The 24,321-nt window shown below is 43.3% G+C and overlaps 2 protein-coding genes across 3 annotated transcripts in view; one reads left to right on the top strand and one right to left on the bottom strand.

The window, feature by feature from the left end:
* LOC119376263 (general transcription and DNA repair factor IIH helicase subunit XPD-like) overlaps nt 1-18,726 on the bottom strand; it is a 46,169-nt gene extending 27,443 nt beyond the window's left edge. For both annotated transcript variants that reach the window (XM_037646169.2, XM_049411385.1), the window contains exons 1-10: nt 18,569-18,726; nt 16,746-16,845; nt 16,103-16,180; nt 13,977-14,039; nt 11,582-11,695; nt 9,722-9,835; nt 7,192-7,245; nt 6,457-6,519; nt 2,885-3,008; nt 1,636-1,732 (exon numbers count right to left, since the gene is read on the bottom strand). In XM_037646169.2, the coding sequence (XP_037502097.1) occupies nt 1,636-1,732; nt 2,885-3,008; nt 6,457-6,519; nt 7,192-7,245; nt 9,722-9,835; nt 11,582-11,695; nt 13,977-14,039; nt 16,103-16,180; nt 16,746-16,845; nt 18,569-18,573 (812 nt within the window). In that variant the 5' untranslated portion in view covers nt 18,574-18,726. The remainder of the gene's footprint in view (nt 1-1,635; nt 1,733-2,884; nt 3,009-6,456; nt 6,520-7,191; nt 7,246-9,721; nt 9,836-11,581; nt 11,696-13,976; nt 14,040-16,102; nt 16,181-16,745; nt 16,846-18,568) is intronic.
* A 317-nt stretch (nt 18,727-19,043) lies between these two features.
* LOC119376256 (ADP-ribosylation factor-like protein 2) lies at nt 19,044-24,321 on the top strand. The gene is given in 6 exon segments (XM_037646163.2): nt 19,044-19,372; nt 21,252-21,362; nt 21,963-22,125; nt 23,457-23,507; nt 23,509-23,538; nt 23,712-24,321. Coding segments are annotated over 6 exon segments (558 nt in total). The 5' UTR covers nt 19,044-19,307; the 3' UTR covers nt 23,850-24,321.

Genomic DNA, 24,321 nt, shown 5'->3' with positions numbered 1-24,321 from the left:
CGCGCAGCTCGCGCTTGCTTTCACGGTGTGACGCATTCCTCTTTTTAAGTGCGACAGTATTGCTTGGTCCAATGTGCAACCCCTTCCTTCATCAGAAAGTGGTGGCAGAAAAAATAAAAATGCTAGGTCTGTGCGAAACGTGCAGCACAGACACAGAGTAAGCTGGCAGAGTGGCCTTCATAGAGCCCGCAGTAAGCTCTCTTAGGGTGCCTGCTGCAAGTGCAGTTTCGAAGCACCCACTGTGCAATAAATCATCGCATTTTACAAAGTAGCGAAGCATCCACAATGCGTTTCTAAGGCAATATGTGCACCTATTACCCTTATACTTTGTTGTTGCTGTGGTGGACGATGATGAGGACGATGATGAGGACGATGAAGAATTATTCCTGAGCTCTTTGTAATGGGTGGGGAGCTTTAAACCACCCACTCGTTACGCAATTCACACAGTGTGAATCTACTGCTCTGCCATGCAGTATGACATTTGTTATGTTAACGCGTCTTCTCACCATACGTGAAGCTTATATAGGGTGCTTGTCCAAAAAGGATTCAAGCAGTGGCGTCGCTCTCTGGCAGAGCGCTTGCTTGCCACGCCGAAAGCCTGGGCTCAAGTCCACCTCAAACTCTGGTGTTTTTTCTCATTGTGCGCCATAGCTGTGACGGACACCGGCGGCGACAGACAACTACGCTACAAAAATCGGCTCACGTTGCCAACTCGTAACAGCTTACGCTGTAAAACAGCCCACAAATTACGTCATCTTGCTCTAACTAATGAACAAAAAAAGTAGCCATGATGCGGATTTGATCCTCACTATGACCACTGCAGCTGCACTGCAACTGCTACCCACTACAACTGCTACCCACTGCAACTGCTACCCCACTGCAACTGCTATCGCTCCATAGCTGAGCGCACTAAGATTTGTGCCACCGTTGCATTGTGCCATCGTTTCAACAGGTGACAGTGACAAGTATTTCCACTTGTGCATATGATTGAGCTCCTGGCAACAATGGAAGCAGAGAAACAGGGGCTTGGAATGAGAAGTCCATTGACACTTGAAAGGGGCCATGGCAACCAATTTTCAGTCATAATCTGTGTTATGTGGGTTAATCCTTGTGCGTTCAGAAACAAGTTGGTGAAATTTTAGCATTCTTGGTCGAGCGCTCAATGTGTAATCGAATATTTTTATAAACAAGCGAGCGGCCTGAGAGTCAGGCGACACTGACACACTCGTGAGCTGTGATGTAACAAGCTGCTTGCTGCGCGAGCGTCTCCGTTCCGTCGAACGATTTTGTTCCGTGGCCAGCTGCACGTGCAATTGAGCTATTCCAGCTTTCTTTAGCTTGACAATCAAATTGACCAATTTGCAGAGGCTGAAACTTTGGTAGAAGGCGATGGCTCTGCTCTATGCAGCACATGACGCCACATGTGCCGTGGCAAAATGGAGATTGCTGGCAGAGGGCGGGGTTTATAGCTGGCGACTTCTAGGGCTTATTTTGCAACGAAATTTCCTTTACAGTCCATTTTTAATATATGTACAGGCACAATAGACCCTCTACTTCTACTTTTCGGTGAAAACCACAAATTGTTTGGTGACCGTGTCATGGCCCTTTAAAGGGTACATGCAGTAACGGACTCACTCTTTAATGGTCTGGTCAAGGTTGTCGATGTTCTCCATGCTCCCTTCAATGGTCCGCTTGGTCAGCCGCACGCTCATGGACTCGATGCACACATTGTCTGAAATGTCACATCAGTTGGCTCTCAAATTGACAATGTCTGGTCAAACAATACATTGAACAGGTATACACTCAAACCTAGATATAACGAATACGGATATAACGAATTATCGGTTATAACGAACTAAATGAAGAATAGTGTTGTCATATATACAGTAATAAAATAAACGGTTATAACGAATTTTTGGATATAACGAAGTTATTATTGTGACAGGTGTGACTTTGCTATAATGAGGTTTGAGTGTAGTAAGTACGTATAACCCGCCCCTGGATATCATCTGCTCTCCCAACTGCAACCCAGAGAAATAGTTTTTTCTAAATATTCCCATGTATTACCTGCACACTTTAAACGTTGTAATGAACTTGAAAACTTCATAATATTGAGCACAGTAACTATGCTAGAAAATTGCAAAAGCTTCATTTTCACTCAATTTTAGTCACCAATATCGCTACATACTGTATACACTCGACTAAGGGCCGCACTCGTGTAAGGGCCGCTCCCCCCAACTTGGCAGTCCAAATTAAAAAAAAAAAAAAAGAGAGAAAAATTCTCGCCAGGAAACGGCAGCGCCGTCGCGTCTCTTGTACGGCGCATTTCACAGTAGCCACTAGATGGCAATAGCTGTCCTGCAGCTTTGTCACGCGGCGCTATCTGGTGGATCTTGCCGCTTTTCTCGCCAGCGCCATTGATCCTTTGTGCCGCCGTTAATTTTGACAACTGCCTTTAGCACAACCGCTTGCGATTGTGCTATAGGCGGATATATGGCACGATTAAATAGGTTTTTCCATATAGAATCGAAAATTGAACAAAAATTTCACACTCCCATGGAAGGGCTGCACCCCATCAAAATCGCGGAAGAAAAGTGCGGCCCTTACACAAGTGTATACGGTACTGTCCTCACCTCCTGTCAGTGACAGCTACTGCTGTCACTGCGACTTTGCATGCACTGTTGCCAAGCATTGCTGTGAAAGCATAGTCTGTGTATATAGTGCACTCCCCGACTTCGGCTCCCAAGTTTCTGCACTTTTTTGCGTGGGTTACACGCGACAAAATACGGTAGTGGAGTTGAAACTGCCCCATCAGTGGAAATGAATCGTATTACGTGCAGTTGTTCGAGGGCGCACCGCAATTGAACAAAGGTGGGCGACGCACCAATGTTGTGGGCCTCGTCAAAGATGACTACGGCGTTGCGGCTCATCTCCTTGGAGACCACCTCGGCAATCTTGGGGTCCAGCAGGTAGTGGTAGCTGTACACTACCACCTTGGCATGCAGCACCTAGAAGGAAGGTTGGTCTATTTGTGTCACGATCGCTGTCTACATTATTTAGAGCAGAATAGTATACTACGCAGGTGAATGTCACTACGGTGTATTGGCATTTGTCGCAGTGCAAAAATGTGCTGGGTCCAAACACACTAGTACTATAGGCATCCACATACAACTTCATTTTCTCGTGTATAACATGCACAAATTTTTTTTTATATTTGAGCTAAAAAGTCAAGACAAAAATAAAAGCAAATTCCAGTCTGCAATGGTCGCTTCATGGCAGTGCTTTACAGCTACGCAAGGAAGCTAGCTATGCGGCAATACGAGGGTATCATTTTTAGAAGATTTTCCGCGAATCGTTGTTCAGGATGTGGGTTATACGTGAGAAAGTACGTACTATACAGTGAAAATGGGTGTACTTAATAAAGAATTAGCTTTATAAAAAAAAAAGAAAATAACGAGTACATTTTGTTACTCCTACATTCAGAACAAAATAAATGCTAGAATGATTTTTTTATGACACTACCACATGAGGACATTGCAGAATACATAATGCAAAAGAAAGCATGGGGAAGAGCGTGCTTGCACTAGCTAAGACTCCAAGAGTCACATTTGTGCAAACATACACATAAATAACTGAAAATGTAAGTAGCATGATATCCACTACTTTATCTCCACTTGTAAGGCACCACACACGCAATATGAAAGATTTTCGTTGAACATCCACTGGTGGCAAGTTACTTCTCATTAACTTTAATTTCATTTTGCCATATCAATTGTACATTTGAATAAACAATCACAGGTAATTCCTCTTGTCTTTGCATTCATTTCGTAAGCAGCTGGCTTCGTGTGCTTTTGCATAAACAGAAAGCGTAGCATAAGAGCTTATAAATCACCTCTTATCAGGCATTTTTTTTTTCTGTACTCATATGTCCCTGGAAAGATTACTAAATGCTTAAAACATTTTAAAACCTTGTTGAATATTAAACATTTTGGAAAGGTTACAGTAGAATCAGCCTTATTCAACAGTCAGATATTGCTCCACTGCCACTGTCACATGACAATAGAAAACTAGAAAAAGAAATGACACGTTGCAATACATAACACCTTAAACTTCAAGTTACCAAGGACTGAATTCATCACCATCAACCTATTTAGCATGTCTAGTGCAAGATGGAGGGGTGATTAGTGGTAATTAGTAGGGGTGCGTGAATATTTTAAAATTTTAAATAACAAACCGAATAGCATTCTATTTGATTTGGTACTCTAATCGAATACTGCATATTTGAAATACCAAATATTTTTTTAATAATAAAAACTGATGAAAAATCCTAGAAGAAACGAAACATTGTAACAGAGCGGGGTTAGGTGCCTTGTTTTAATCATGATTCCCAAGATGCATGCAGCTTAAGGTTTTACGGGACTATCGACGCTATGTTTATCACAGTATGGAGGCATTTTTGCTTAAAACCCCAGTGTCGCCGAAGCAAGAGAGTAATCAATCCACTATCTTCATCATGACATTCATGCTCATGTTGACTCAAGAACACTGTTTAATATTTATTTATATATCGGTTTTATTTAACAGCTGCTGACAAAGTGCCACCTTGAATACTGTAGTCACTGCTGAATGTCAACCTGCAGTTACAAAATATTTTTAAGGCTCTTAGTTGCTTCTATATACAAGCTTGCCTTAGTTTACATAATTGTGGTATATTTTTTTTGTCGGTTAAAAGTAATTGTAATGTTCCTTTGTTACAGCTAATGAATATTTGTTTCGAATAAAATGTTGTGGAATTCCTGAGCTGTTTCGAAAATGGTTACATCACCATTCTAGGGTTGCTCTGAAAATGGCTGCCTTCCTTTTCGAAAACTATTCGAACACTATTCAATTCGTATCTGATTCGGTTCAAAAATTCACTATTCGCAGACCCCTAGTAATTAGGTCTCGTGATTATATGCTCAAGAGAGAAATGCACCTCATCATGTTCACAGAACTCAGTGATCATACTTGAAGCAAAAAGTAGTGACCTGCAGAACTTTCACCTGGACACACATTTCTAGTGTCAATGTTAGGACACATGAGGGGGTCTTTGCCCGGGTTGCACTTAGGAACAACGTTTTGCAGCAATCGAGCAAAAGCTACAGAGGTATTATGTGTGGTAGAACTTTCCGGAAGCCAGCTCGATATAGTCACCTTTTTTACAACAGCAAGGCAACACAAAGTAAACTGTTCAGTGTTAAGCTGGAGTCATTTTTTTTTTCCCCTTTCCCATACACGATACTGTCAAGCTGTCGCACATGGATGCTACGATACATCAGTATATGTTAACAAAAAAATAGCACCGTCAACAGTGCTGGGCTAGTTGTCCAGTAACACACGCACGGAGGCTTTACTCCCGTATCTTTCCCTGTGCTGCCACAGAATACAGTAGAACCCCGCTGATACCTTTTTGAAGGGACCGTAGAAAATAAACGTAAGAGACGGGAAACGCAAGAGCCGAAAAACAGGAAAAATGACAAAATATTTAGTGGTACAGAATTTTATTTCAATGCTTACGAGCAGCACGAAAATTGGCACGCTCAGCCACGATCTAGTCGACGGATAGAAATGCGGAGCTGGGGACGGCCTCATCCACAGAAATGTAATCAACGTATGTGATTTTTTTAACACCAACAGCTGCAGGCATGAAAGAACTAAGCACACGCAATCACGGCCAGCGCAGCGAGTCCGACCGCGAACCGCGCGCACGACCATGCGAGCTCCAACCAAGCTCGAACTTCTCCCGTCCTCCGACAAATAACGATGATGATGAGTCTACGCCAACGCGATGGCAGAAGTGAATGCCAATCTCAAAGGCCTTGCTTTCGCAAGCAATTACGTCATAGACGCCATGTTTGTGAAATACAAATCTCAAAGGCCATGCTTTTGTCAATAGTAAATGCCAATCTCGAAGGCCTTGCTTTTGCGAGCAATTACGTCATAGACGCCATCTTTTCAGTACGAATCTCGAAGGCAATGCATTTGTTTGCATCAATCGAAAGATCCTGTTGCTTGCACCTCTCATGCGGATAATGTTACGGTCAAACCAGGCCAAGCTGCGTGAAAATGCACCAATGACCGCTCTCTTCGGTAGTCACTCGGTCGGCTCCGAGCGCACTTCGCGACGTATCATACGGGAACGGTCCGACAGTTACGACGTAACAGCGGGGTTCCCAATACATTGTATCCTATGGGAGCTATGCCGGGACCGGCGGAAAACGACGTAACAGCCGGGAAAACGCAGCAGTGAGGAACGTAACAGCGGGGTTCTACTGTAGTGTCCTTGAGTACAGTGAGCTCGTCAGCTTGCACCTTGGGGCATTAACTGAGTGATTGATTATTGACTAATAAATATGGTTGAACATCTCAATGCAACATGGGGCACACAACAAGAACTGGCAAACAAAATGAGCTCACCGCTTGCCGTGCCACAAAGTAGGGACACAGTTGGCGTTCCCGGCCATACTCCTTGAGGTCGTCCTGCACGAATGAGCAAGGAGAATCAAGTTTGTCACAAACAGAGCAAAAGTCTAGCACATACAAAGCTACACCAAGTGATAAAAAAAACTGTCGAACAGAGAAAGTTGGTGGAAAAGTATTCTTTGGAAAAGTAAAAGGGCACCATTTTCTTCAAACCCCAGCACAATCATAACTCAGCGCAACGCCTCCCCTGTCAATGTGACCAAACCGTTATACACAATGGATTTGAAACTGAAGATTTGGATATAGCATCTACTGACTCGAGCCACGTTTCTGGATGGGTACTGCCTGCGCCATATTCAGGCACACCAGTTCAGGGTGGGGGTTATTTTTTATCTGCTGCATCTTCTGCGGTTACAATCTCCATAAGAGAAAGCTTAAAAGTTTCAGTAACATGCTCAGTACACTATAACCTCATTATAGCAAAGTCACATCTTACACGAAAATAACTTCGTTATATCCAAAAATTTGTTATAAAAGTGCATTCGTAACACTGTATCTATGACAAAACTATTTTTAATTCTGTTCGTTATAACCGATAATTCGTTACACCCGTGTTCGCTATATTGAGGTTTGAGCTAAACAGCTAACAACAAATCCACGGAGCCTTTGTCTTTTTGCAAACAGCACAGGGCACGGAACTATGAGCATTCAAGCAATGCGCAAACTCACCACACTGTAGATACCAGTGGGCAGGGGAATGTCTCGGCCCTGGCTGTCAAAGTTCTGCGCAGTAAAGACAATGCAATCAGCAGTACAATGGGTGAGTATGGCACACATACATCATTCATACAAACGCAAAAGCTGAAGGCAAAGGAAAGACCAAAAAGAATCAGCACCTCGTGCCGACTAACAACTGATTGTTTCTCTATTGACTGGAGAGAAAACAAGCGCTGTTTCATCTTGTGATATCGGAGGAATTAATGAAGGTACTTCATACAAAAAAAAAACAAGAAAAAAATCTAGGAGATATTATTCAATGGCATTGATTGAAGAGAATGTTGCCATTACAACAGTGTATGTCCAACACCAAACAAAAGTTAGCCAACGTTAATCAGTGCTGGTAGAGTACGAGTATATACAGTAGTCAAAACCGGTCAGAAATTATCAAGGTGAACAACGTTATTACTTGTTACTGCAAATAGGTGGAAGAGGCCCCAAATACACTGCCTCCAAGAACGTGTGTCCGCAACCTTAAAAAGGCTTGTTTTGATCCATAAAAACGTGAGCAGTTAGCGGTTGCAAGGTCCTCTTATTATTGCATTTCCTTTGTTTTCGTCTCTTGCGCTTCAGTAACAATGACAAAATCAAGCTGCATTGAGCTAGCAGAATGACCATAGAACCATCATTTCCATTGGGCTATAGTATTATGTCCACAGTAGAATGAAGGCTTCTAGCAAACTTTAATAACACCCTGTATAACACTACCTCATGGCTTCTTATGCTTGAAAACTTCCCAATTTCATTCATTTAGTTCTCAGACACCTCGAACAGCACTTCGTTTCTCCTGACATCTATTCCACAAAACTCTAGGCACCCATTCTGACCACAGGTTATCTCGTACTATCCTATGCACTACACTCAAACCTCATTATAACAAAGTTGCATTTGCCACGAAAATAACTTCGTTATATCCGAAAATTCGTTATAAACGTTTATTTGCGACACTGTAGCTATTACAAGACTATTCTTCATTTACTTCGTTATAACCGATAATTCGTTATATCCGCGTTCGTTATAACGAGGTTTGAGTGTACATGTCCCACCTGGACCCAATCTCTTCTTAATTCACTCAAATTCAATGGATAATTCGACAATTTTCTCATTTCGGCTTGTATATGAAACGAAGCAACAGCCTCGAAAAAGACGCAGCAAAGGTACAGCTACTGATAACGTGGCTGTGCTGTGACAGCAACAAGGAAAGCGCACAAGCTTTAGCTTTAGAGGGCACTGGAAACAAAACAAAAGATGAAAATGTATCCATGCAACAGTTGAGTGAAAACTATCCCCACGGTAAGCCCAATACCCTTCTTTAAACTAGGCCTGCGTGAATATTCGAGTGCTTTCAATATTGGTAGGAATAATACAGTATATTCGAATCCGCTTCAACACCAGTTTAAGATTTTCGAAATTTCGAAGTATCGGAACGAATAAACAGATGCAATTCAGCGCATGTAACCCTCCTGAAATGGAGGTTTCACTGCAACGCGTGGCCGTTATGCCGTGAAACACCTCCTCAGTGAAAATGCACTCTGCCACGAAGCCACGCTGCACCCCAATTGAATTTAAAGTTCAAAAGCGCGTTATATGGGCTAAGTATGAAAAATTTTATAATGTAACATATTTTATGAATTATAACACACCCTGCTACTATTCAAATTCATTTGAGAATTATTCGGCACCAATTACCTTCCATTCTGTATCAAAGAAGTGATATTCGAAATAGCCTACTTTATTGTAATAAGAATAAATGTGAAGGTAGTTAATTCAGAAATTGAAATGGAAGGCAGCTCTGGGCAGTGTTCACCCATAGTGTCGCAAAGCGAGAGGATAAGCTGAGTCTACAATAGTATTAAGGGGTGAGTATGTATGTAAGCACTACCACAGATGCTCAATAAAAAAAAGGGTGCAGCCTGTTGCATGCCCCGAAAGCAGCAGGAGCAACTTGTTGCCACTGTGCCGCCACGAGACGGGTCGCGCCAAGGTTGTTTAAGGAAAACGCGACTGTCCTTGTGTCGAGGGTTTTCTTGAGGAGCCTCGAATTCTTGGAATATATTATTGGCGATCAGATCATCCACATTCCTCTGTAAGCATCACTTTCTTCAACAACAAAGATTTTCTTATTTCATCATTTGGACTTTTAACACAATTCAGTGCCATGCACAAATTTGTGCTCGCCGACGTTGACATCTTTCCTTGTCGTTCAAAGATGCCACGAAACGCAGCGGCTCCTCGGCATGCTCATATAGGGCGGTACACAGCGTCTCGCGCACGCCACAACCTTCACCCTTTGTCTCTTTTTTTTTCGCTCTAGAAGCGTGTAGATGGACATCTACTAACGCCAACGCGGACGAAACTGACAACATAGCATTCCCACTTGCGCCCATGTGTTTCAGCGCAACGCAACAGGCTGCACCCTTTCTTTTTTATCGAGCAGCCGTAGTGCAACGAATCCACTTATCCTGCCGAACAATGAGCTCACCTCAAAGAAGGAACAGCACTGGGTGTCGGGGTCGGTCGCTTGCGCCCGCCGATACGAGGCCGTTAAACTGAAGCACCGGCCGTCCACTACTCGGCCGTCACGCTCCAGGCTCACCTGCAAACGTGCCAGCTCTGCTCTGGTAACACAGTAAACCGTTTGTTTAAGAACTTCAATACTAAATCGCGGTGTTTAACACGTCCAAACCTAGGCGGAGAAGATTTTTAGTGGACAGCAGCGATGTGACGAACAAAGCAGCTACGAGAAACTACCAAAAGAAATAAGACGAACTCAGGAGGAAAGCATCTTATGATAACTCAAGGGGAAGCGCTCTAGTGTTTGAAGAGAGGTCCGGTTGCCTTAGAACACGTAGTAGTTACAGAGACTCAGTAAAGAGGATTCAGGCATGTTTGCTGTGGGAAACATATGTCTACCCGATGGAATCCAAGAGACTATATGGGCTTTTTTAATGAGTAAACAAAACACAGTACAGAAACTAATTACTAAAGCAACATGCTGCTTCATTAACCAAGGCCATGTCTCCCGAAGATGCATCGGAACAAAGCTGGGAAAAACTAGGAAACAACACCCCGCTGTGCAGCCACATACTGTAGCATGAGTAACACAGAAAAGTAAAAAGCAACTTATTTCCTTATTTCCTGTATATTTGTTTTCATTACAGAGCAAGCGATAAGAGCACGAATAACACCAAACATTGTCGAGATTTGGATACTTGCGCCGTGGATCACGCAGGTCAAGCCTGAAAAGTGAAACATAAGTTGATTTTGTCAACAAGAATTCTCGTCCTCCCCATTGAGGTGACGTAACATAAAAGTGCGGTACTAATTTGATGCAATCTCAGAAACCTGAAAAAACAACAGTATACACAAAATGATGATGAAATTGAAGAAGGAACAAGCATTATACAGGAAACACTATATTACTTCAAACCTGGCAGAATATGTAAAGCTTAGTGGTAATTAGCAGGCATTTTAACGAGACACATTTGTATTGCATGCATGCCTTTTGGTACCTTTAAAAAACATACAAAATGAAATGTGGGTAAAGCTGATTAAATGTCTTCCATGTGTGGTAGCTTGCTGTGAACACTTTGCTATTTTTAAAAACCTCCTGCTCTAGTTCGGTAATATCAACAGTTTACGACTTGCAACAGAAAACACATTAAAACAAGCGCAAAGACAACTGATAGAAAAAGGACTACTTTACATTTGCTGGCATGTCGCAGTGGTAATGCAGTCCAACACTGATATATCAAATCTGAAGGGGATCGTAAAAAAGATCTATATGCAGGTAATTCAGTGTAAACAATTTTATATATTGAAAATATATTTAAAGGCCTTTTATTTAACAATTGTTCGACATACATAATAATTCATTATATGTGGGTTCAATATGATATGCAGTTTGGACTGTACTATACGCATTTAACAGAGAAAGTTCCATAGGAAACAAACAGCACCACATAGGTCGTTTCTTTTCTCGCTTTCGCATCTTTCCAAACACAGAAACCACGGACTAACTAGCCTAGCGACAAGTGTCAACAGGTGGGGCCTGAGTTTTCCAACTCGTGAGCTTGCTACCACACTCAAACATCATTATGACAAAGTCCCATCTGCCAGGAAAATAACTTGATTATATCCGAAAATTCGTTATAAATGTTTACTTGTAACACTGTATCTATGAAAAGGCTATTTTTTGTTTACTTCGTTATAACTGATTATTCGTCATATCCGTGTTCGTTATATTGAGGTTTGAGTGTACACCTCGAACACTGCGCGGTGCTTCTGTGTGCGGGTTGTGAGTGGACTGCTCCTTACTTTCCCGGCCAATCTGTCCCCTCACCTGTGGGTGTATGCAGAGGTTCTTGCGAGATGTGAGGCACAGCCCCAGGAGGTCCATATCTTCCCCGGTATCCTGCTTGTAGTGCTCGAGCAGACGACGAAGCTCCTCCACCACCTGCAGAAGGCACAACGTGGCAAAGGCAGAAGAAAGAGAGTCGTCCTCCGCACGGCAAGAAACGAGTATTTCCGAATGGCGCTCAATCACTTACATACAGCCTAACCCAATACGGCAAAGCCTTCCGACACTTGCGCGTAGGTTGCCAGGTTAATACTTCTGTTACAATTGCACATGAGAGGCCTGAATGTGGATCACAGCGTCTAGTTGCAACCCCCTGGCAGAATGTCTTCACGGATAAACTATAACTACAGTCAGGCACAACTTTAGAAGTCAGCAGCACTTCCTGCTCAAAGGCAGATATACAAATAAATCAGATATACATCGACAATGCCAGTACATGTAGAATTGTCAATATGCTAGTGTACAGGTAGTATACAAGCTGCATACTAGATGATAATATACGGCTTATTTTTTGTTTTTATTTAGGCTCGCTGGATGGTCACACGGTTGAAGTTTACCGTTTTCCGTTTCACAACGCCATTTCGTAGCAGGTTCGGAGCAGTTACTAACAAATATTACACTTTGGAGCAGTACTTCGATCACTGTAGTTGCCGACCATAGTATGCTTTCATGCCTCATTCCTCCAGAGGAGATGCCTACAAACTAAGTTTTTAATGTGTATCCACTTACTTAACAGAATGTTTCTGTTAAAGAATTTATTTATGCCCGTGTCATGGTCTTACGAGCTTCTATTTGCCAGCCTGTAACAGCACGAAAAGGGTGCACAGTATGGACCAACAAATTATAAATACACAAACAGACACCTATATATACTAAGTTATTTTTACCTCCTGGTCTACTCTTTTCACTCATCTTTTTATAGCATTGTTATCAATTGATTTTGTTTTAAAATGTTGGCCACAGCTACAGAGATTGCCTTTACCATTGCCTCATCAAACTACTATATTGCTAGCTTCTGAATATGGGTCCAAAAAGCGCAAATATTTTTTTAGAAATGGACTGAGAAAAATAGCTGGTGAGATTGCAGTAGTAGGTACACTGTAGTCTAACTCGAAAACAATTTGTACAGATGTATCAACCAATCACGTTCACTCCATTTTATGACATGACTCTGAAAATGAATTTCATTCAATACAGTTATTTTCTTTTGAGCGGGTTGAAAAAGTAGTATTAGCCTATATATCACACTTTTAAATGCGCTTGCACTTTACTAGGACAACAAAATTGGCTCTGTTCCTTTTATGGGCAGCATTGGAGACAGCCTACTTTGACAGCTAACATGATGGCTTCAAGAAAAAGTAATGAAAGGCTGGAAAGATGTTTCTGTGACTTGACGCCAACTCCCATCCACAGGACAAAAGTTAAGCATGGGTTATTGTCCCACATTAACTTTTTCTTGAGCAAATCTGTGCCAAACACGACTGAGCTCTCATTAGGCGCATAAGCAGGCAAGACTAAGCTTCCTCATGCACAGGTGTAACACCCATACAGTTTCCAAGCATACTGCTTAGCTACCATTTTGTTTTAGGCAATGAAATATCCTGGCATCATTCAATGTTTTTATTCTGTCTTTCTTGTCGGTAGTGTTAGAACTAGAACATGGCTTAAAGGGGTCATGAAGCACCCCTTGGGCTGATTGAAAAAACACATCCTGCGGAAAGCTGACACGGCTATGAACAGCTCTGCCAAATATTACAGTCGTCCGCGCCGCGTAATGGCCACAAGCGGAGCGCGAAGTTGCCGTTTCCCCAGGCACCCTCTTTTCAAACAGAGGCCGGTTCTCACTCTCGTCGGTGGGCGGGGCGTCTGTCCGCTGTACGTCGCAAAGACATAGCATGCTTATTGGCCGATAGCCGACGTAAATCGAGAGCGGCGTTCGGATCAGATGCGCTTCTTGCCGCGGAATGCCGCCACTTGCCGGCGCCGCACTCGCGCAAGCGAATCACAGCGGGAGAGCGATCGCGTTTCATGACGCGCGCTGGCGTAACTTCTTTCCCCCATGCCATCCCTCCCTGTCTAGCTTCCAGTGCGCTCGTCGGCACGAGAAAAGAGAGAAAGCGCTGGGAGCGTGCGCCAAACCCCCGTAACTCCGCTGATTCTTGACGGATTCGAGAAATTTTTGCGGCAATCGATTCGGGAGGCAGTACACTCCGATACTGAGGCCATTAGATCATTACTTGGAAAAGTGGTTCATGACCCCTTTAATATAGCTGTAGTCGGCTTAGCTGTCTACCTAGCTGCCCAGACAAAGCGCTGGAATATGGCCATGCAGGGGCGCGTAATCATAGTAACGAGTCGAAAGAAGCGAAAATCGTACCTTCTCAATTTCAGGCAGGGTCCGTGAGCAGTACAGCAGCTTTGATATCATGGCAGGGTTGGCCTGGAACGCAAGCTTAAAATTAAAAAATGTACTGAAGCACTTACAGAACAGTAATTAATGAGAGTTTGTGATTGTTAAAGTTAATTTCACACTACCACCAAAGTTTGCTTCTCACATACCTAATTTAGTGTGCCGTAACATCCAGTTAAAGTACCCGCGCCTATGCCGTCACGACCACAAGTCTTTTTCTTGAAGCGTTGACCCCAGCAACATTCCCGGTGAAGGATTTCTAATCACTTGTGCCCATAGTGGCATCACCCCAATGAATACAGCAGAACCTCATTCACACAAGCTCCCGTTTGTTACTTTTCCTGGCTGCAGTTCTGCCAGGTTTCAATAGAATCTTGTACATTACAGTCCCATTTGTTATGTCCATAAACAGCACCCCACAGAAACTTAACACTAATTAACTACCCTGTACATACAATATAAATATACACAACCAATGTACAAAATATGCTACATCAATGCCAACACAGTCAATCACAATAACCATGTGGTTGCCGCAACGAAACCTTGCCTCTCTCACACAAATGCTATCTGGTGCTAGGTCATCAGCATAGGCTATTGATTGTACTGCTACACTGGTAACCGTGATGGCCTTGTCAATCCACATCAAATCACAGGCTTATATTTTCTATTGCAGAGAGAGGAGAGAGGAAGTCACATAAAAGCTGCTGCATTGAGCAGCTCAATGAGCTGGCCACCTGGACGTCAGTGGACAGCATACATCGCTCAGTTATAGTGATTTTAGCAAGCAAAGCTACTGCAGATACAAACCACACATCAAAGAAAATATATAAGGAAGATTTTTCACATAAAAAAACAATGGCACATAAAAAAACAAGACAAACCAACTTAGGAGAAAGCAAACATGATTTGTAATGGCTGAATACACAACAAAAAGAGAACAAAAATATTTCAAAGCCAGCCTTCAAGATTGTTAACAGCAGTATGTAGGACCCCAGTGATACTGACATCCAAGGAACAGATATTGTAAAGCATTTAGTATTTATTTATTTGCTTATTTTGTTGTTCATTAGGCTATTTACAAATACAGTAACATGCACAGCCCTTGCAAACAGCTGTTACAGGAGTGAAAGAAATATAGATGTGCAAATGTCTAACAGACAGCGTTCACGAAAGAAATCATTACAGATATTTCTTTACAAAGAAATCAGACAGGTGAAGGAACAAAATGAACAGCACGAAATCACTTGCAAGCTAATTGTCAGCAAATAAAAGCACCGAGTTGCATAAAGGCAAACAATTCTATTAGCACTTATAAATCAGGGTGTCGATGTATTTTACGAATGTAATCGGCTGACGAGCCTGAGACCACGTCCTGAGACAGAGAATTCCGTTCCCTAATACTAGCTATTGAAAGAAGACATACTTGCAACAGTCAGTACAGACATCAGGAGTACAAAAAAACATCGAATGACGGTGCCTAGATGTTTCAACATGGAGAATTTAAGTACAGGTGGCATATTTTATGAGCATGATGGTTCATAATAAGAGACAGATACACTCAAACCTCATTATAACAAAGTCACATCTGCCACGAAAATAACTTCGTTATATCCGAAAATTCGTTATAAAACGATTATTTGTTACACTGTATCTGTGACAAGACTATTATTCATTTACTTCGTTATAACCGATAATTCGTTATATCCGTGTTCGTTATATCGAGGTTTGAGTGTATTTAAGCCTTTCATATTTATCCTAGCCTGTAGCGTGGGAAGGTCTGCGAGTACACACACAAAATCGAGATGGGCAATTCCAACCTCCAGTACTTACTAGAATATAAATCCGGCCGCTATAACATCTAGCAATGTGGCGTTGAATTTTTTTTTCTATTTTTGATGGGGATAGTAAGTAGACTATAACACAAATTTGTGTGTGTTGTGCGACTAACCAAACTACACTGTTGACATTGTGATACAGATGCCGTACACTGCTGACACAAAACAAACTCAAGGTTCGTGCTATTCAGAGATCAGCTTGCCCGCTGAGCACTAAAGACCGCCTCACAAGGACACACAGCAGAGAACACTGACCTTCTGGTAGGCGAGGATGAGGGAGAGCAGGGTGACCGTCTTTCCCGTGCCCGACGGCATCTCCAGCACCCCGTGACCCTGTAAAACGACAGGGATTTACTTCAAGCGGGCCATCACACGCATATGTGCATTCCACCATTACTTAGCAGGAAAGAGCGAAACGTTGACCTTCATCATGGCTACAGCGCATCTGACACCGATGCAAGAGAAAGAAGGGGACGTAATTTCATCTTACTGAAGATGTTCAATAAAGCATGCCATGCAGTAGCTTCCTTGGCATCCCACGTACCGTAAGTAGTGAAACTCGTTAGTAAAACACGAGCATAAAAGTAAATTATTTGGAACACTGCGGCCCTTGCCGGAATCATTTCCAATGCTTAGGCAAGTTGGGAACTAAAGGATCAAGTCAAAAATTTTGTGACAGCACTTGCTAAGGCTATAGGATCACTGCAATACTTTTCGAATGTGGTAAGTACACCTGCGCAGTTGCTGAAGAATACCCTGACCAGTCTTGGAGCTATGCAGATGGAAGCCCACAATTTCATTAAAATCACAAAGCTAACCTTGGTGCTTCAACCACGACATTGAGGGACTCGGCGTCTCAAAGCCAACGTGATATCGCTAAGCGTGGGCTGGCCCTTACCTTGGCATCGAGGCACTGCTTGAGCTGTAGCATGTAGGCATACTGCTCGGGGTAGATGTAGTCGTACGGGAAGAACACCGACAGGCCGTCAACGTCGATCCTGAAAGGAAGAAGGCCACTCATCTAAACACAGACACCACAAATGCTGCTTTCGAAAGATGCGGTTTCAAACCTTCACAATCTAAATCTACAGAGGACATCTCGAATAAGCATGCCTGGAAAGTGGTCACAAGAGCATAGCAATGCGTGGGCATAAATTCAAACCTCATTACGACAACACCGGCAATGATGAAGTAATTGCGATACTTCTTGAAGTTTGCATAGAGACAGTGTATCAAAACGCCATTCCAACAAGAGTTGCTGTGTCATTGAATATAATGAACTAAATCGTCTCAGACACAAAAGATCCCCATGCTGTTTAGCCTCTAACATAACATCTTTTTATTATTATTTTTATTTTTATATTACTGGCGCAGACCTGCCACAGAGGTCTAGTGGTTATGGTACTCGACTGCTGACTGAAATGTTGTGGGATCGAACCCCGGCCATCGCATCCGAATTTTCAATAGAGGCGAAAGTGCTAGAGGCCCGTGTCCTTAGATTTAGGTGCCCGTTAAAGAACCCCAGGTGGTCCAAATTTCCGGAGCCCTCCACTCCGGCGTCTCTTGTAACCATGTTGTAGTTTTGGGATGAAAAATCCTAACAATGATAATTCTTTTGTTGGCGCGGATGCTGGTTGACACAGTGTGACCAAAGAAATGCTTGCCTTGATGTAAGTGGAAAGTGCAGACAGCAACCACGATAGCTCAAATGTTTACTAGGTAAATGTCTCAATGGCTGCACAGCCTCTAGACGTGGTGGAATTGATTTATTGCTTCTTCGGACCATGCACTTATAGACTGGAGACAACGACCGTCATTTACAGTGGTTTATTTGCCCTAAAGCATCCTTAATTTTGCAACGTCTCAACTGTGTCAAACATTCAATAGTTGAATCCCTTTTGCCAAGCAATACCAGCAGCACGGAAGAACTCTACTTATAACGAAATTATGGTTACAACGAAACGTGGCACGCCCTTCAGCTTTGTTATAACGAGTTTTAACTACATTTTTTTCAAAAACCTATATTGATGTCACAAATTATATTTTTCTGTTTTCGCCAAGAAATACTAACGGACTCTGAGTTTACGGCTTTCAGAATCAAAGCTTCGTTAATGGAATTGTTGAATGTCTGTACTGCTGCTCCTTTTTTTTTTCGTTTCTTACACAACCATTTACACTTAACTGCAGAAAGATCATGTGGCATAGATGTTTTTCTAAATGATCTGTATGTGATCCTCAATTCGTTGCAGCGGTGCGCCTTACCAGATACAGGCCCTGTCCAGGGGTATCTAGCAACAAAATAATAATAATAATTTGATTGTGTTCATTTATTCACTTTTTTAGCGGCGCAACGAAGTGGACACGGCCACGAAGAGACGGTCGCAAGCGATCAAAAACGACCTTTTCGCACTCAACGTGTAATGACTAGCGCCCGAACAACAGAATTTCGAAGCGTATCACACATTTTTGTGGCGAATAACGCTCTCAAACGGGCACATCTCATCGAATCGGGTCGAGGCGACTGCGTATCGCATCGAGTTGAAGTCGAACTTTCATTTCGTCCGTTGTCGAAATTAAGCGCATAGAATATGCGACGGCCAGAAGGATTTTCAAAAAGGTACCACAACCGTATCAGAGCACAGCGCAGCTATCATGCCGCACATCGAATGTACCGCGGCTGGAGAGCTAAGGAAGATCGCACAAGATATGTATTCGCCTTACTTCATTCTGAAGCTTTTGCAACCGCCGGCCAAGAACTACGGTCATTCAGCAGGCCACCTAGAGTGGTGTCAACCGGTGAAAGCCATTATGATAATTATCAAAAAGAGAGTTGCGGCTAATACGCTGCATTAGCGTCCACAACACGCCATACGCTTGGGTAGCAGAGCAGTGTGTAGTGCGTGCGTGTGTGCACACAAACAATGCACGCAGCACGCTCATGTTTGTGATCGCGTTTGTGTCGCTAACGGGGTCAAGCCAAGCCAAATAACAAATGAGACAACAAACGTTCACTACCAAATATGTTTTATTTATTGTCACAGTCTTGCCCTTGTCTAATTCGTTCTAGATTATAGCACTTATAATTGACGATGTGCATAGAATGACGACAACTTGTACCGCTTTACGCACTATCACCATCAATGTAGTTAACGTTTCAATCCAAGCCAAGTTGATCTTTTTAAAATTGTGTTTGGTTTTTGTTTCGACTTGCGGGGGCCCCTTTCACCGCTTTCACTACACCCACGCAAATTTACACGACTTTACGCCTTTTACTCGTGACTGTGGCCAGCGCGTTGCTTGTGCTAGAAGCTCCTTTTGTTCTGCGGCGATGAACGGTGTTTGTGCAACTGTGAAACCCGTAATCGTGTCGTGAAAGAGCTCGTGTGTGTGACCGGGTGCTGGGCTTGCCGCGTTTGTCAGCTCACCGCGCCCACTGATATCGGCCCGATACCGACGCAATATGGGACTGCACACCATTCTTAAGAAGTTGAGACGCAAGGAGAAGGAGGTCCGAGTCCTCATCCTGTATCCTTATACCTCGCAAGACGTTAGTCGAGATGCATGTGCAGCTAGTGGTCTAACCTAACTGAAACCACTGCGTGAAAAAGCCTGCGTCGGCTATGCACCTGTCACGCCTGCTTACGAGACCGAAGTCTCAGCAATTGTAACCGCACACGTATGTTCGGCGTTCCCGTGTTCCTGACGACCATGCGGGTCTGTTGGAAAGCCCCATGTTAAGAGATTTCCACCTAGGACGAGCACTTGCTGTGCTTGGTATATTTAGGTTGTCGTCGTGAGTCTGAGTGCTGTAGCTGTTATTAACACGCGCGTCATGTTATTTTTCAGCGTCTTTATGCCGTAGCTCGAGTCATATCGTGTGCAGGTGTTTATCCAGACTTGAACAGGTTACGCGAAAGACAAGAACACAAGAAGAAACAGGAAGACTAGACGAACGATATCTTAGCTAACCCAAATTTCACTTGTGGGTTTACCGAGAATTTCGATTTGGAGGTGTGTGTGCGTGTGTGGTGCGTGGGGGGGGGGGGGGGGGTGATGAGTGCCTGTCTGTAAGAGGGGAGAGAATGTGTATTGATGTGGAATAACTTTTGAGGGGGTTATAAATCCCTGATCTCATTCGTGTGCGCTGAAAAACTAACGTACCGAAACATTGTTGAGGAGGATATTCTTACAAGAACATTTTTGCTAAAGTAAAAAAAAAGTTTCAGAAGCAACCGCAAGTGGCTGCTGGAAGATCACGCCTGTACAAGTGCATTATCCTACTCATATTGGGAAGTACGCCTGCGCCCATTATTGGCTGCAATATGTTTTGCAGATTGTATTTATGTTGCTCAAAGTGGGGCCAACAGAGCAAGCATTAGTGATGTGAACACTCTTTCAGGTACTAGTATTCTCTAAACCCAACTTAACGTTTGTTAGTGTCACAGTCCAGGCTTGGAGCCCCTTCAACCATGACCACCTTGTTGCCACTTGTATTGAGTGCCACTGTACATGACAGTTGGAAAATGGTGCTGATAGTCAAGATTGTTAATGAACTAGTCTGTAGGGTGTCTTGGTAAACATTTATAACACTGACAGGACAAAAGACGGGACAAACGTGTCACCTTTTCATCTTGTTCTTTGTCCATTCATGATGCTGTTTAAACACTCACAGTGGCAGTGAAGAAGAGTGCATGGCAGCCTGCATGTTTCATTTGGAAGTGGACTGCAACCTCGGTTCACACAGGCAAGTATGAATGGAGGTTGCACTCAACCTCTCTTGTCAAGTTCATTGAAGCCATAGCGCTGATAAGACAGGGACCACAGAAAGAGGATGGGACGTGCGCTTATCAGTGCTACAGCTTCAATGAACGTAACAAACCAACTAGCCCAAAAGTCTGTCCTCTCTTTCACATTTCAATCTCTGCCACTGGACTGAGCCGTGAGGGCAGAATTCCAAAATGCTCATGCATTAAGCTTTAGTGCATGTCACAAAACAAACAATCACAGGTGGTAAGTAGGAATAACCTTGAGCCCTCCAGTATGGGTGCCTCATAACTACACCATGCTTTCGTGGCATAAAACCTTAGAATTATTTTTACTTTTGAGAAGCTCTCGTGTTGCACATTCCATGACATGTTTGCCTAAATTTTGTTGTTCGAAAAATGTTTCTGGGCTTCTTGAAATATCGCAACTTGTGTAACATATTTTTGTTCACTTGATCACGAAACCAACACTTTGACCGAGGTTTGCTTCGCACTCGAGGTCGTGTACTTCTCTCCTTGTTTTACTATTTGTTTCGGAACGCCTGAGAGACAAACCGGGGCAGCTCTCGAATTGCTCGATATTTGTTCTTGGTATTTCTGCTAGAGAGATGAAGCTTTTCGCCTTAGCCAGACCATCCCAGAGGGCTGGACAATGCGGGCAAGACGACGCTGCTCAAGAGACTCAACGGGGAGGACACGTCCGAAGTGTCGCCCACGCTTGGCTTCAACATCAAAACCCTGGAGCACCGAGGGTAAGCAGTCTCGTTTTACTCGCTGTGTGCAGCGTGGTTTATTAAGGGAACATGGAAATTGATGGCAAGCCAGTTTTGTGGAAGCCTGTAAGATGGTAAAGTGTTCGTGAAACGGAAAACATATCTTGAACAAGCGATATTTTTATCATGACATCAAACATGTCTTGATACAAGACATCAAACATGTCTTCATCCCATATGCTTGTAGCGTGAAGCTGCAAAATAAGCCCATTTGGTTTTTTTTCAGAAAGAAAGCTTCTTATTAGACTGTAGCGAATCAAGAACAAAAAAGAAGAAACATCAATAATAGAAACAGCGTCAGGTACACTTAAGCATGAGGATGTGATTTTCACAGCCCACACAACCAAAAATTTCAATTTCGTCAGCTGCATCCCCAGTGCATCTTTTACGTATGCAGTTAAAAATAAAGTTTCGACCAATACACGTCATGACAACAGTTTCCTCAACAGAGACTGATCATTTTCTCGTTTCCAGACTGAAGATTTGTGTGTTCAGCCACTGTTCATCACAGCTTACGCTAGCAACTTTTTCTGGCGAAGAAGGGACATCAAGTCACATTGTCGTGCGCGTCGTCTACAGGTTTCGCCTCAACATGTGGGACGTGGGTGGCCAGAAGTCCCTGCGGGGCTACTGGCGCAACTACTTTGAGAGCACCGATGCCATCATCTGGGTGGTGGACAGCGCCGACCGGCGCCGCATGGAGGACTGTCACCGGGAGCTGAGGTCACTCATCTGCGAGGAGGTGAGCTTCAGTAATGTTCTAATTGCTGCGTGACAGGCCTCACAGTTCACTTATGTAATTGAGAGTCAGACGGAAGACCGCCTGGTCCGTATGAAATGGGACAAAATGAAAGACTTACATCGACCAAATAGAATTTTTAAAGGGACACTAAAGAGAAACAGTGAATTGGTTTAGACTGATAAAGTGTGCTCGGAGAACTCTTGTGTAGTTTATTTCACTACCATAGGTTTATTATTAGAGGAGAAAACCAAGTTCAAAGTTTCATTTTTAAATTTCGCGCCAAACTTTGTAATTCGTGAGGTAAAAGATTTCAAAGAGCATTTACTGTATTTTGGCGCCACTGGCTCGACGAAATTTCCACAAACTCGTTATGTCAAATCTCTGGCCGCCTCAGAGGACAATGTACTTCGATTTAACCTATTAAGAACTACGTAGACCCAAGCAGGTGCCGTCAAAATTATGTGATGTCACGGCAAATGGTGCGGGAATTCCAAGGTGGCGTATTTTCTTTTTGCGTGTTTTCTCGCTTATTAAGCGTCTTCTCGCAGCAAGCGTGGTGTTTTTGGTATCGTGGAGGGCTACTTTACTAATGCGACAAAAATCGTTTTGCTCTTTAGTGTCCCTTTAAACAAGATTCCAGCATTTCATATGGAAGCCTCGTTAGCAGTGTACTTGTTTGTAAAGATTTGCCTTTTAATCATTAAACGTTAGTTCAAGATTAGCTCCCCAGGAAATCTGTCCTTCACAAAATGCCTTTGACGCGCAAGTCCATCCTGGGGATAATGCAGTTCTGTAGCTAACACAGGTTTGCCGTTTTAAGATGCAGCGAGTTACGTAAGAAACATTATGCAGCAACGAAGATATTTCTTAGCCTGCTAAATGTCGATTGTCAGAAACCTTGTATGCAAACTTGCACAGAAATTGTGGCATTGTGTGTGAGCTTCATACGTCCACACGGCATTGAAACGCCACTGTACTGATGCACAACTAGCCTCAGTCACTGTCCGAATGGAAAGAGCGAGAAAGAGAAAGAAATATATAGAGAGAGACAGAATGAAATAGAAATAGACAGAGAAAAGGAAAGAAAGATGACGAAAGAAGAAGAAAAACAAAGAAGGCCACCCGTCTCTGCACTTCCTTCAGGCTTGGCACCACTAGTGCAATGTTGCCTTAATTTTTTTCTGTTACCTGAGAAAAGAGAGTAGAAAGGGCATCAGTGGTCATGACTGTCGCAAGACACAGAATTGATGATTTCATGGTGATATCTGTGTACAAGGTAAAATCAGTATGACACAGAGCCAAGAGGATATCGTTCTGTTTCGACTGTGCAGAAGCTGCTCGGAAGCAGTCTATTGGTACTGGCCAACAAACAAGACCTGCCGGGGGGCCCTGCCCCCTGACCAGATTGCAGAGGTACGCCATCTTCATTTGGATACATTGCTCTAAAAAAGGATTTGGGTAAATGCCAGGACATGTCATATAAAAAGAAATCGCACATAAAAAGAAATTCGGAGTGAAATTAGAACGTCGTGCCAGTTTGCTTTTGTTTGGGCACTGCCATTCAGCTTCTTTTCACAAAACTTCAGGCACTCGAACTGTCGGCCATCAACAACCTCCACTGGAAGATGGTCGGCTGCAGCGCATTCACGGGCATGGAAGGACTGCTGGACGGCATGGACTGGATGCTCGACGACCTCTCCAGGCGCCTGTATTTCATGGACTGAGGCACAGACTCATCAACTTCAACTTACTACTTGTCGGTTCCTCATTGGTCGGCAGACCACAGCAAAGAGTGGTTGTACATATTACGTCTCTCACGCCTAGCGAGTGGTTTGCCGTCAACTTGGGTTTGTGAAATCAGCTAATAGCTGATTGTCAGTGTTGTCTTCCGACGGATTGAAAATGCTGACTGGTATTTCGCGGATGAGAAAGGCCCAAGAGGCTGCAAAGGTACCGTTGTTTACATTTATAACTGTCACCTCAGTCGCCAAGCACTGCACCTAAGGTGCTGCTTCGTGAGGGAGACTTCATGTGCCAGTTCCAAGGGGCAAACAGTCTCTTGCATCTTCGGGAATGTGCGGCGCGAAGGCTACATTCAGAGAAGTGTTTGCTGTGTGTTGTGGACTGTATACTTTGTGTTTGGTGTTCATTAAATGTTAAAGGTAATAAAACTATCATGTCCTTTTGTACCGTGCA

Source organism: Rhipicephalus sanguineus, unplaced genomic scaffold, assembly GCF_013339695.2.
Source record: "Rhipicephalus sanguineus isolate Rsan-2018 unplaced genomic scaffold, BIME_Rsan_1.4 Seq1138, whole genome shotgun sequence".
In the NCBI taxonomy this organism is placed as follows: domain Eukaryota; kingdom Metazoa; phylum Arthropoda; class Arachnida; order Ixodida; family Ixodidae; genus Rhipicephalus; species Rhipicephalus sanguineus.
The sequence above is the reverse complement of the archived record's forward strand: the minus strand, read 5'-3'. Positions and strand labels throughout refer to the sequence as shown.